General features: G+C 44.8%; 1 protein-coding gene across 2 annotated transcripts in view; it reads right to left on the reverse strand.

Annotated features, from left to right (window-relative positions):
• GPCPD1 (glycerophosphocholine phosphodiesterase 1) overlaps window positions 1-12,031 on the reverse strand; it is a 57,685-nt gene extending 45,654 nt beyond the window's left edge. The window contains exons 1-3 of one of the 2 annotated variants that reach the window (XM_056121243.1): window positions 11,838-12,031; window positions 6,449-6,522; window positions 3,677-3,773 (exon numbers count right to left, since the gene is read on the reverse strand). In XM_056121243.1, coding sequence (XP_055977218.1) covers window positions 3,677-3,773; window positions 6,449-6,497 — 146 coding nt within the window. In that variant the 5' untranslated portion in view covers window positions 6,498-6,522; window positions 11,838-12,031. Of the gene's footprint in view, window positions 1-3,676; window positions 3,774-6,448; window positions 6,526-11,837 lie in introns of both variants that reach the window. The other variant, XM_056121242.1, reaches the window with a different exon arrangement.
• Window positions 12,032-14,691: the final 2,660 nt, after the last annotated feature.

Genomic DNA, 14,691 nt, shown 5'->3' on the forward strand with positions numbered 1-14,691 from the left:
TGTATCCCCAGAACCCAAACAAGAGTTCCTTTCAAAGCCCTCATATTACATGCTAATATGAATCCCTGGTTTAAAAACACTCGTTAAATGAAGAGATGGAGAAAGCAATAAGTTTATTACTTACCTCAAGCAAAGGTAATGTTTTTGGTATTTTGGTGGGAAGGAGGGTCCACCCAATGACCCCCAGTGGCTATCCTGGCTCTGTGTAGGTGTGTATCCTTGTTAGGGGGGAGGGGAGGGAGAGATGGGGGAGCTGCTGCACCTAGTGCTGAGATGGAACAAGGCCCCCTGCAGGCAAAGCAAGCACTCACTGTTGAGTGCTCTGTCCAGCCCTAAAGCAAAGTATATAATAAACCAGAATCACTTAGTGACTTCAAGAATAAACATTATTTGCTGAAATTCAAGAAAAGCCAGGATGGAGGAGCAATGAGAAAGTTTAACGCAGCCATTAATTTCTGTTCCATAGTCTTCTGCTCAAATATTATAAAATCTACAAGAGGAAATAATACAAGTGACCCACATTTTCAGTATTTTAGATTACAATCCTTCAAATTGGAGGTAATTAAGAAAGATTGCAACAGAGTTCTCCCTATCACAAGTCTATAGGTAAAGAGACACAGGACTCATTGAACAGGGCTCACAGAGTACTTAATCTTTTTCAAACGTGCCAGGTCCTACCAGTTGGTCACGCAGTCTTGCACAGTGGTCCCCCATTTGCACAACTTTCACCTGTGCCCCCCTTGGACTATCCTAGGGGCCAAGTCCATAAAAGGCACAATTTGAGAAACAGTGCTCTAGAGAGAGTATGCTGGAATCCCAAAGAAACAATTCTGAAACACAAGAAGGTTGTTTCACAGTAAACAAACCAGTATGGCCTTATATCATCTTGTATAATCTACTTCCTTTGTTCTGTGAAGCACTGCATATCTGGCACATATGAATACATTTAAACATCAGTGTACAATATCAATTTACAAAATGCTGGCTTCTTAAAGGCATGTACTTATCGCATTCCCATCAGTTTGATGTTGGCTAAAAAGGATTCAAGCTCAAAGATTCAGGGATGAGGTACTTGAGTTTTCAATTCAGACACAAGTGAGAGATCCAAAATCAAGGGGAGAAAAAAAAATGTCACTTGGAAGGAATAATCTGTCACGCACTTGTGCGTGCGTGTGTTTGTGTGTGCGCGTGCACATGTGTGTGTGGGTTTGGGGATCACAACTAGCTATGTTCAGGGTTTAGTCCTAACTCAGCATGCAGAGATCACTCCTGATGCCAGGGATCAAACCTGGCCGGCAGAGGGCAAGGCCATGCCTTACCCACTTTAGTATCTCTCCAACCTCTGATCTGTTCTTATTTGACCCCAACACTTTTTGGCAACAGAACTTCACTTACAGGAACAGGCAAGAATTTTGGCAAGAGATACAGGACAATGGCTAAGGCACTTGCCTTGTACATGGTTAACCAAAGTTTGATCTCTCGCACCACATATGGTTCCCTGAGCATAGCCAAAACTGATCCCTGAGCTCAGAGCCAGGAGTAAGCCCCGAGGCACAGTTGGGTGTGTCCTAAAAGCCAAAACCAAAACAAACCAAAAATAAGCAAGATTTGGCAAAAAATTGAAAAAAGACAAATATGGAAAAGGATATTTTATATGTATTGTTCATTAGTTTATATTACATTATTTTACTTTCATATTATGTCTTTGTTTTGCTGCATGTGTTTCTCAAACTATCTGCTATGAAGATCCATAGCTTATTTTAACTCTGCTAGCTTATTTTAACCCACCATCCAAGAATAATAGTCTGGTCTGCACCGCCATTTCAATGAGACGAGAAGCAATGACAGGCACGGGCGTCCGAGCAGTCAGAGTACTACACATATTACACACACACACACACACACACACACACACACACATATACAGTCATGGGTGTCCCAGCAGTCAGTACTATACATATATTACAATATATACAGTCATGGGTATCTAAGCAGTAAGATTACCATACACATAGATTACTATATGTAGTCATAGGTGTCCCAGCAGATTACTATACAAAGAGTGACAGCACAGTGGGTAGGGCGTTTGCCTTGCAAGCGGCCAACATGGCTGACCCAAGTTCAATTCCTCCATCCCTCTCGGAGAGCCCAGCAAGCTACCAAGAGTATCCTGCCCGCACGGCAGAGCCTGGCAAGCTACCTGTGATGTATTCGATATGCCAAACACAGTAACAATTGTCACAATGGAGACATTACTGTGCCTACTCAAGCAAATCGATGAACAACAGGGAGGACAGTGACAGTGAATCAATTACTATATATACAGGTATGGGCATCCCAGCAGTCAGATTACTATACATATACTACTGTATATACGGGCATTGGTGTCCCAGCGGTCATATTACTATACGTATATTACAATATATACAGTCATGGGTGTCCAAGCAGTAAGATTACTGCAATCACTGTCACTGTCCTCCCTTTGTTCATTGATTTGCTCGACCGGGCCAGTAACATTGTGAGACTTGTTACTGTGTTTGGCATATTGAATACGCCACAGGGAGCTTGCCGGGCTTTGCCTTGCGGACAAGATACTCTCAGTAGGTTGCCGGGCTCTCCGAGAGTGGTGGAGAAATTGAACTCGGATCGGCCATGTTGGCTGCGTGCAAGGCAAACACCCTACCCGCTGTGCTATCACTCCAGCCCAGTAAGATTACTATACACATATATTACTATATAGTCTTGAGTGTCCCAGCAGTCAGATTACTATACATATTTGTAAAAATGGCTGCACTGGTCGACGGGCAACATATTTTTTAGCACTGCTCTAATTTGAGCCCAGGAATCATCTAATCTGATTATTTCTCCCCAAGGTACTGCATGCTATTTGTATACATTTAGGATTTTACTAAAGCAAACAAACCTTTTATCAACATTATGTACCAAATAATGCCTAAAGAAGATTTTTTTAATGATAAGAGAGATAGCACAGTGGGTATGGCCTTTGCCTTGCAAGCAGCTGACCCAGGTTCGATTCCTCCACCCCTCCTGTAGAGCCCGGCAGGCCAGAGAGTATCTAGCCCACAAAGCAAAGCCTGGCAAGCTACCGTGACATATTCAATATGCCAAAAAAAAAAAAAAAGAACAAACAAACAAACAAAAAACAGTAACAACACAAGCACAAGTCTCACAATTTGTTGTGAGACATTACTTGTGCCCTCTCAAGCAAATCGATGAACAACGGGAGGCAGGACAGTGCTACAGTGCTAAGTAGAAATATATATTTGTTTCTCAGAAATATGGCAGAAGTCCCAAAAGACCAAGAAGAGTAGAAAATGACTGATGAGGGGTGGGAGAGGCCAACAGATAAGGGGCTTGCCTTGTACAACAGACCTGGGCTCAATCCCTGGTATCACATGTTAAATCCCCTGAGCCAGCTCCCTGAGTGGGGACCAGAAATGAGTCCTGAAGATAGCTGGGTGTGGCCTCAAAACAATCAAACAAGAAGATGACTGCAGGAAAGGCAGAAACTAAGGAACAGAGGACCTTGTGCCCCACCCTCAGCTCACCCCCACCCCTAAACTTTATAAACTCCTTAGATTATGTTGGTGACAGAAAAACAAACCTCAGTATTTTAGAAGCCTGCAGGCTTATCATCTGACATTTCCAAGCTTACCTTTCCCCAGTCTCATTCTCTGGAAGAAGAGCAACTGCATTTTGAGGATTCCACTTTCCCAAAGGATCACAGCTTCCACATATAGCAAAAACTTCTCCTAAAGAAACAGACCAGTTACAAAGTGATTTGTACAAAGATTTCCACTTTAAATTTTAATATAGAAAGAACAGTCAGTCCACCTAGCTCCACAATAGGGCAGGACCCTATTCCAATGAGGAGGGGCCTCATTGGAAATAAGGATTTGGGCTGAGGCGTTTCCCCTGAGTGCCTGGACTGTAAGCTGACCCATCTCTACCAGAACCAGAGCCACAGAAAAGGGAGGATGTGTACAGTAAACTTTTCTTAGTTTGCTCCCCTATATTGAGCTAATAATAAGCAACCATGAAGACAAAATGATCAAACTGCATCTTTCACGGCAGCTTCCAGTTTAAAGGGGTAACAGTAAAGAATACAAGTATTCAGGTATGGGATGTGATTCTACTACGCAGAGCACATCTTCTGCATGTGTGAGGCCCTGAATTTTACCCTTGGTACTACATAGTTCCAAGAGGTTTGTTTCCTACAATAACTGTATCACTGTCCTCCCGTTGTTCATCGATTTGCTTGAGCGGGCCCAATAACGTCTCCATTTTGAGACTTGTTGTTACTGTGTTTGGCATATTGCTTGCTGGGCTCTCCGAGAGGGGCGGAGGAATCGAACCCGGCTCGGCTGGGCTGGCGGTGCGCAAGGCAAACGCCCTAAGGTTATGCTATCGCTCCAGCCCCCTACAATAACAAAAGAGAATATTCTACAGAAATAATAACTACCACTTTCCAGAAACTTGATAGTTATTGAGCTAAAAACAAGAAAATTACCAATGAGACTGGAGCAACAACAACCAAAAAAACCCTCAAAACAAAGATATATGTGGAAAAAAAAAACAAACCAGTATTCCTTACTATGTTGAGTAGTATTTCATTTGAACACTTCTCAAAGAAATATACCAACACTAATGCTATTCCCTATACTACTAGTAAATATATTTAGCAAAAGCCTACAACTACTTCAGTAAGTGTACAGAAGTCTACTTACACATCAGCATATTCTGAATATAATTAAAATTCTTAAGTAAAAGCGAAACTGAGCCTAAAAGACAAAGTTCAAGTCCAACACCTCCTGCATGTGTGAGTCTTGTGGCTACCAAGTTTTTGGCCCTACCCTAATAAAACTAGAACTATACTCCACACCTGCCACTCACAAGAGCATTTTGACAGCTTGGACCACCTAAGGTTTAACTAAAATTCCAAGTGTGACAGACATCCCATTGCTTTTAGAATTCTAAATGCATATACATGAAACAGGTGAAATAAAACTCCACATAGAAAGTTCATGTCAAACTATTCGCTAATCCTTTCAAATAACCAGACATTAAGTCTGTTGAGCATATGTTCTGACTCCTAGTGCCCAAGGTACAGACAGCCATAAAATCCCTCCTCCGGACTCGCTAGTAGACTTCCTCTGTGAAGATGAAGAAGAGTCTTACTGAAACTTTCTCTTAGAGTCAGTTATTTAAGTCCCTACTTTTTGTCTCTGAGAGAACATGTATCCAAATGGGAAAAGGATAATGGGGGCCAATAATCATTCACTTCCCTTTGTAAGTGCACATTTTATCAGTTCCCTCCTGCCATGTAATTGTTGTCCTTCTGCTGATTACCTTGGAATGTGGCTTTTATTATGGAAAAGGTTAAAAAATAAAAAGGTCTTACCTTACTTGGCTCTCATTTATTAAAAACAAGTAAAACTTAAAATGTATACAGACATGGATGCGAAATAAAGGAATCTGCAAACAGCACCCCACCTCTTCTTATGTCACCCCTCCCTGAACTCCCCCAATCTCTCCACGGTCAGCACAAAATAACTTCTGCCTGCTTCAGTGAGGAAGCCAAGGTAGAGCAATTGGGAGGAGAGGGGCGGTGAAGAGTAGGGAGAGAGGGAAGGAGGGAGGCTCAAGCTGCCCTTCTCCAAACTTGGTCCTTCCCATCGACATATTCATCTACTGCTCTCTTTCTTCTAGAAGCTGGTAACGAGGGCACCCTCCTCCAGCTGACCGACCCATGGCAAATGCTATGGTCAGTTAATTTGCCAGATGTGGCCAGCAACTTCTGGTTTACCACCCGCCCACAATTCTCTAAGGAATGAAAGAGCTCTGCAGGGTTCCCTCCAGAGCAGGCCACACACTGCACTGCAGGTGAGCGCTGGATTCACACCAACCGCTACCTCAGCTGACTAGCTAGCTTCACCCCGCAGGCTCCTGCCCACACAGAAGAGGAGCTGCACAGGATTATGGTCATTAAGAATTTGCACTTGGACCAGCAACTGCGATATGATGGCTGCTAGAATATGCACTGGCCATAGAGCCATTGCTTTTTGCAACAGATTAACCCTGCTCTGAGCCAGACAGGCAGTGAATTTCAACATGAACTAGATAATGATGCATGCGATTGCTGTGGGTTTGATCCCGGCACTTCATACGCTCCCAGGAGCGATCATTGCGTGCGGCTGACCTGGGTTCAATTCCCCAGTACCCCAAGTTGTTCCAGGAGTGATCGCTGAGCAAAGAGTCAGGAGTAAGCAAGCTGTGGGCACAGAAGGCATGGCCCAAGAATCAAAAAATTTTTAAAAATATAATATAAAAACCAAGTCCACTCTCATAACAGGTCCTTATTCAAGTCACTGACGTTCTCTGAATGCTCATTTGATTAAAAACTGTGCAAGGTAAAATTTTACAATACCTGGCAAAAGAGTTCCTCTTATTTCAAAGGTAACCTGAGAAGATGTCATTTTGACGAATTTCCTTTAGGATGACCTGCTAGGGAGAAAAAGAAAAGTTGTCTCCGTGTAGATACAAATATGTGCTCAAGATGTAGTTTAAAGTAATAAGCCAAAAATGAACCTGAATTATGAGCAATGGATTGCACAGTCTTATATAGAAAGACCATACCCAGCAGGTTTTAGGGCCGAAAATTATAGACACTATTCTATACAAGTATAAGAACCAGAAATACTGCAAAAGAAAAGTGCCCAAGTTTTCAGGAATTCAATATTCTCACCACATACTTTCTCTTCTGATAAGCAGCTGTTCTGTACTCAATCTATCTTTCCTGACCAGGCTCATGTTATGGTGCAGGAAACAAACATCTATCTATAGATAGAAAAAAAAAGTTTGGCTCAAAGGCCAATTTCTATTCCCCATCTACTTCAAAGAGGGCTCCAATTTTAACGCCAACCACCAAAACCTCACATAAAACCAAAAACATATAAAAACCTTCCACCAGAAATTCCTCTTTTCAGATATTCTCTTTTAGCCATCACTGATCTAGTTTCGTGGATTGGAATTCAGACCTTTGATTCATCTCCCAATCTATGAGAAAAGCACTCTTTAAGTATACAATGTTAATTCTCAAAAGATTACATTAATATACAAAGAATACATACTCCATGCAAGGGTTATATTCTATGTAACTTCTTTGATACCCAAATAAATCGTTGTATCCCAACCTACCCAAGTTCCTAAAACAATTCCCATCATGAGGTTGGAGAGAGCGCTATGCTCCTGGTAGGGCATTTGCCCTCACACAGCAATTCAATTCCCAGCTCCACAGAGGGTACCTGGAGCAGTCAGGAATAACTGAAAAGACTAAGTGTGGTCCAAAACAAACAATCAAAAAAGCCAACAAATCCCAATCATGACTTTGCATATTTCCACTATTTTGTCAGCTTAAGTTTTATTTGTATGTATACATTTTTATCAGCTAAATAGATTGGCATGTACACATTTCTAAAATCCTAAAGTACCTCCCATAGCAATTAATTCTATTTTCTTCCTGCTCACACTGTCCCTTCCCACAAATACATGGAGAATTGTGCAATGGCCATTTAATTAATCCACAATTAACATTTCGGTCAAGGTAGACAGATAACAGCAATTCTCCATATGGAATTTGACCCTCCAAAGGGTATTTGGTGATGCAGACATTTTTTGTTTGTCACACTTCGGGGTGATATTCCTGAGCACAAGGAGTGCTGCTAAACACCACATACTGTAGGGAGCTTGGGGCAATAGTACAAACAAGCAGGTAGGGTGCTCGCCTTGCACATAACCAACCCGGGTTCGAACCCCTGCTCCTTATAGATGGCCAGGACCAGAAATAAACCCTGTGTACCTCCAGGTATGGCCCCCAAACAAACAAACAAAACAAAAACCAAAACCCAACATCAGATAATGCAGAGCAAACTGTCTAGTTCCAAATACCATCTATCTAGCCACAGGAAACTGCTCTGACGATTTGAGGTTCCATCTAAGCTGTAAACAGAGTAGGGTCCATTCCCATCAATTAGAAAATGTGAATGTTGAATAACAAGAACAGGAGTCAAAGTGGTTTCATTTCACAAGATAAAGAATTCCATATTTTACGTGTCAGGGAGAAGAAGGCCTCCAAAATCTGACAAAGAAAAGATTTCCCTATCTGGCAACTAATCACTTCAGCAATACTAAACTGAGACTCCACCTTGGATAAAAGGTGTCCTTGTTGATAATAAGATATCTTAATCTACTTTCTGGTCTCAGTAAACCCAGGGCAGGGAGAGAGCACTGGGGTCAGGGGCTGCAGTGCTCCCCAAGCACAGAGCATCCAGAGCCGCGGTATTGAGCTATGCAGTCAGGTAAGGCTGTGGATCACAGGGAATGGGACACCCCCACTCCCAAAAAAGTACATGCACCCAGTTCTAGCACTGGCAAAGAGTGTTCTAAATCTAGGCCAAGGATATACAGCTCAGCAGTAGACATGGGCCTTGATGGGGCCTGGAAGATCAACACCACCCCTCACCACTCGGTGCAGTTCCACATTAAAAATGATCTCTATACTGGCTCCATTGACCTATCATTAGCCAAAGAGCTTAATAGTTCGTTTCCAACGTAACATCTGATATATGTGATCTATTTTTGTATAGCCCAAAGACAAGTGCACAAATACTACCTTTTATGAAGAAAAGCAAGTGAAATTACTTTACAAACCTCAAACTGCAAAACACTTGGCTTAATTTACTGAATAACTTTTGAGATACAGCAAAAAGGTGTGTCCTATCAAGCAAAACTGCTTAATAACCAACCTCTACCTCAACCCATAATTGTACTTTCACCCAGTGTTTTGTTTCCAGAGTCTCAACTAAGGGAAGGCATATCTGCATAATTACGCAGTTGGTACTCAACTGTTTGCTGATCAATTTTTAATAACCATTTTAGCCTATGTTAGAGAAATCAAATGTAATTATTCCTGCGTATTAAAACCGACACTGGCACGAATCATCTTTAAATGCCCAATGTGCTAAATAAGAAACTTACATAAACTCAACCAGAGGGTAAAAATCAATTATTCAAATTGAGCCTTTCACTCTTATGGCTGTTTTCCAAAGCGGCTACTGTAACCTGGCTGTGAACAGCTGTCCAAAAGGCGCTGTACAAAGTTCAAACACATTCCTTAAAAAACAATGCTGGAGGGGGTCAGAGACAGACAGTCCAGCAGGTAGGAAATCTGCCCAGCACTGTGCCACCTTGTTCAATCCCTGTATCCCATATGGTCCCCTGAGCACCACTAGGAGTAATGTCTGTGTGCAGAACCAGGAGCAAGACCTAAAAACTCATGCTGAAGACCAAGACATAATCTTCCACTTGGTTTACTAAATAAGTAAATAAATAAATAAATAAGCCCCTCATAATCTGGATTAATTTCTTCTGCTCCCTCCCCTACAGGAAACAGCAGACCAAATAAAAGCCTGGAAGCCATAGTTCCTCCAGAAGTTCACTTGATCATGGACAGAGGCCAAAATTCTGGTGCAGGATTGAAACGTACCATTTTGGCACCCAGCTACCACCAAAACAGTAGTGACAAAGTTCAATGCTGTCCAGCTACAGAATTAAAAATTTAAACCCACCAGCACTTCTTCCATAAGGAAGAATACATTTTTCAAACAGGAGCTGATGTTATGTAACTTCATCTTCATGCACCCGAAACCTTAACGCATACACAATTCCAGAAACAGGTTTTGGTTTTATTCTTTTTAAATATAACCTCCATTTTGTCTTTTCTGAAGACAAATAGTAGACACTGTTCTCTGCTGAGACTTTTTGCAGCATTCAGTACATTTCTGAAAAGACTCAAGAACTAGCAAAATATGACACCGACTTATATAACATTTCAAAGCTAATACTATCTGGCAAAAACAAATTGTACTATTCCTTTTGTTAAAGGATCCCATCAGATTACTTTACAGGTTTACTGGTTTTGGGGGAGAGCTGAGGAATTTAAATGTACATGAATATTTAATTAAGAAGTAAACTGAAGTTATTTCTTTAGCTAAAATATGTCTGTCTGGACAAAAAAGAACATCTCTCACAACTTCCCTTCAAATTTTTCAAAGGGAGAAAGCTGTTTCCAATTCTCCTTGACTCCTACACCTCTGAGCTAAGAAAGGAACACATGAAATGCCTGCGTTTTCCTGCGTTTTCCTTTCACATTGGTGGAGGATCATCAGGACCTGAGTACTGACACGACTACACTTTCAAGCATTTTAATCTGACATATGCACACATAATTCGAGTTTTTTTTAAAGCACTTATGGAGATTTTATTAAGTCCAAGTAACTATTCCTAGAGCAACTTTCTAAACAATGCAGGAAAATTTTCCCATATGCTTTCCATTTCTGCTGGATACTGTATGATAAGGAGATGTTTGGTGGGAATACGCAAAATTGATTCACTAATCTATTTTTTTGTACCTATTAAAGCTGACTCTGCTGTAAAGATTTCTTTTGGGAAGTGGTAGTGGGGGGTGTCATTATTCTCTGATCCTGAATCTTGCCTAAAAATCTTGTTTCTCGGATTGAAATTTTTGTCTAGAATTCTGGTTCTCCCAGTTCTGAAATGAAGAACGGCACACTTTCTCAACTCGGTTTTCTTTGAGTCGATTGTACCCAGAGTGTGAAGAGTTGGGGGGGGCGGGGGGGGCTGACAGCTGCACTTTACCTCTTAGCTAAGACACAAGAAGACACAAATGTGGCAACATGAAGAAACTTGCTAGAGTATTTAGGGTAAGCGCTGGGGCAGAAGCAGGGGGAGAGCCGGGAGAAGGCATCCCGGGGCGCAAACATCCTGCTGCAGGATTCGGAACAGTGTCCCGGGTCCAAAGCCCGACTGACCGACTAACTGCCTCAAAAGGGGGGGGGGGGGGGATTTTCTGCACCGTTCATCCCCGGGGATGCACGCCGGAGATCCCTTAGAACCAAGGGCAGCGGGAGGATTACGACGGGGGACGGAGGAAGGCGGCATCCCCGCGAATTTCTCCCCCTCCCAAGGCATCAAGGCCGTTTGAAGAACAACTTCGGAGTGGCAAAGCAGCGTCCTGGCGTCTCTGCACAAAATCAGATCGCGGGGCGCCGAGGTCTATTCCCGGGGCGTCACCCGCCACGCCGGCAGGCGCTGCGGGTCTCCCGGAATAACTGAACTGCACAGGCGTGTCCCGGGCACGGGCGCGCGCGGCCACCGGAGGGGGGGACCAGCAGTTGCCAAAGCACAGCCTCCCCCGGCGGTGCCACGAGCGCGGCTGCAGAGGCGGCTGGGCACCGCGGGCGCGGGGGGAGAAGGACGCGGACCGGGACCGCAGGGTTAGGTTTTGTTGGTTTTTTTTTTCTTTTTTGGAGGGGGTGGTGTATAACCCTCCGTTCCCTGACTCGGCACTTGGCCACGATGGTTCCGATAGGCGCGATCTGGGCGACCGCAAACACTTTCACGAATTGTCATCATTATTATTATTGTTGTTGTTATTTGCTAAGTGGGAAACTTAAGCGCCGGGCTCCGCAATCGCCGCGGCCAACCACGAAAGTCGGAATGAAAACAAAACCCAAAAAACGCCCCCAAACACGGAGCAGCCCCCGGCCCGGTTCCGCGGCGCCCGCGTCCAGGCCGCCGGCGTGCGGGCAGCCCCGTGCCCGGCCCCGGTCCGCGGCGCCCCCCGGGGCCGGCGACCCTGACAGCTCGGGCGCCACGTGAGCCGCCGCAGCCGCCGCCGCCGCCGCCGCCGCCGCCGCCGTAGCCGCCGGCGCGCCCGACCCGCCCCGCCGCCTCACCTGCCGGACCGCGGGTTCGCGCCGCCGCCGCCGCCGCCGCCGCTGCCGCCGCGCCCGAGAGCAGGGGCCCCGCGGGCCGAGTGCCGGGCGCCCGCCGTCCGCGCCTCGCCAGCGCTCCCCGAGGCCGCCCGCCGCCGAGCACACGGGCAGGAAGCGGCGCCGCTCAAACCGGTTTCAGCTGCTCCAGACCAAACCGCCAGGCCACCCCGCGGGGCGGGGCCTGAGGGGCGACGGGGCGGGGCCTGACGTCACGCCCGGTGCCCTCCTGGCCAATGGGCGGCCGCGCGCCGGGGGGCGGGCCCGCGCGTTCCTGGAAAGGGGCTGCGTCGGCCGGCGCGGGCGGCGGGGCATCCCCGGAGTCCCCCGGTCCGCCCTCTCAAGCCCGCGCCGGGGACAGCGGTGCCCGGGGAGGCGCGGCGCGGGGTCGTGGACGTTGAACGTCGTCCGTCCAGGGCCCTCTAGGACGGCCGGGGTGGAGGCAGCAGTTGGAGGGGTCAATTTCGATTTTTTTTTTTTTCCTCCGGGCCGGGTAGTCCTCTGGGAACGTGCTTTCCTTACGGAAACAGCGAGCCCGCTTGGATCACGTCTTGCAAGTGGAAAAGGAGAATGAGGGGCGTCTAACTGGAAAGATTTTTTTTCTTTCTTTTTCTTTTTTCTTTTTTTTTAACCAGCTGTTCAGTTTGAAATTAAACTTGGCACTTTTCGGAAAGCCCAAAGGCTGCAAAAATTGTAGTCGTTTATCTTCTGAGAAACCAATCCCACCCCCCAATAATGTTCCCTCTCCTTTTGATGATGCCGGGAAAATCATTTGCTATTTACCCAACTTAATTAAGTGTTACCGTGTCAGAATCAAGGTCAACCTTTAATATCAAATTAGATGATCTCCCATGTCTCCTTTTTCTCCACTGTGTTGTGGAGAATTGATTCTGGTTCTTCCCTTTTCTTCTCACAAGACTGGGATCAAGTAATTTCCTGCTTAAGGTGAGAAAGCGGAATCTTTCCATTCCCCTAATGGATTTTTAGGAAAACGTAATAAATTCAGGTACAACACAGAGATTCTCAAACGTTGGAGAACCACGTTGTGGCTATGGGCGATGGCACGTGGGCTCGCGCATTTTGAGGCTGTCATAGGTGTGTCTAGTTTATGGTCCTATCAGAAAACACTGCTATTGGGACATGTTCGTCCAGGAAATCATTTTTATGGAGCCTGGCTGTACACAGGCAAACAAATGTCTAGCCCACAGAACTCTCCCTCAGGGCTATCTCTCCCCACCCACTTTTGTTGTTTTGCCATTCAGGGATTTGAACCCAGGGGTCACATGCAGGGCAAGCACTCTAGGGCTGGGAATGTGGAAAGATTCTTAGAAGAGATTAACTGGGGGCCAGAGCTATATTACAATGGATAGGGCGCTTGCCTTGCATGAAGCTGAGACAAGTTTGATCCCCGACATCCCATATGTTCCCTGGATTCCGCTTGTAGGGCCAGGAGTAACTCCTCATGGCTGGTGGGTGTAACCCCAAAACAAAGAAGAGATTTGCAAATTAGTGGGGAAGGCTAGAGCGATAGCACAGTGGTAGGGCATTTGCCTTGCGGTCGGCTGGCCGATATGCCAAACGCGATAACAACAAAGTCTCACAATGGTGATGTTACTGGGCCCGCTGGAGCAAATCGATGAACAATGGGAGGACAATGACAATGACAGAACTGACTTAGAAGAATTAGATGAGCTCTAGCTTTCCAACTGGAATAGCCCATGAGCACCTCTGGGGATGGCACAAAAAAAATTTTTTTAAGAGTTTCTTATTTTATAAATCGGATTGTGCACAACCATTTTGTGGACTTGGATTAGACCTCAGGGCATTTCTGATCTTATCCAAGCAGTTAATCAAGTGGTTGCTTTGTGTTTTGCACCAAATGCAATGATTTATGTTTGGTTTTGAGTGGGTGTTCTATTACTTTGTTTTATTTTGCATTGTTGGGAACTAAATTCAGGCTCTCGAACCTGCAAGGCATAGGCTCTACCGCTGAACCACATTCTTGGCTTCCGCGGTGTATTTTTGATGGTAATTCTTCTAGCTCCAAATTTATAAAAGAATGAACGCATTCTCCTAATTGTGTACTGCTAGCTGCTAGTCAGCTGTTGGACATTTCCTAGTAGCTGGGAGTTGATTTCATTCCTCTGCTGTTAGTCATACTTCAGTGATGAATTTCTTTCATATGTATTTGTTTCCTTTAAGTGTTTATAATAGATCTTAATTTTCCTGTAATCACCATTCACTCAAGCTATTATTTGCCTAATGATCATAGTACAAATTGATTAACCTAATCCATGCTCCTAAATTCTGTTGGAATTTAGAAGAATTAAATACATTTAATTGACATACATGGAGGAACTGTGAAAAGATAGAAAAGAAACCAATAAGAGCAGAGTGATAGTACAGTGGGTGGGTTGTTTTTCTTGGAAAAGGCCAACCCAGTTTGACTCTCGGCATCTATAAACCACCAACAGTAATTTTTTTTTTCCTTTTTGGGTCACACCCAGCAATGCTCAGGGGTTACTCCTGGCTCATGCACTCAGGAATTACTCCTGGCTGTGCTCGGGGGACCATATGGGATGCTGGGAATGGAACGCGGGTCGGCTGCGTGCAAGGCAAATGTCCTACCCGTTATTACTATTATTCCAGCCCTCCAGCAGTAATTTCCGAGCACAGAGTCAGGAATAACCCCTGAGCATCGCCAGGTATGAGCCCAAAACAAAAACAGAAAAGGAAGGAAGAAAGAAAGAAGGAAGGAAGGAAGGAAGGAAGATAAAAAAATCAGTAGTATTAAGTAACTGGGAAAAATGCACACAGG

Source organism: Sorex fumeus, unplaced genomic scaffold (assembly GCF_029834395.1).
Source record: "Sorex fumeus unplaced genomic scaffold, SorFum_2.1 ptg000044l, whole genome shotgun sequence".
In the NCBI taxonomy this organism is placed as follows: domain Eukaryota; kingdom Metazoa; phylum Chordata; class Mammalia; order Eulipotyphla; family Soricidae; genus Sorex; species Sorex fumeus.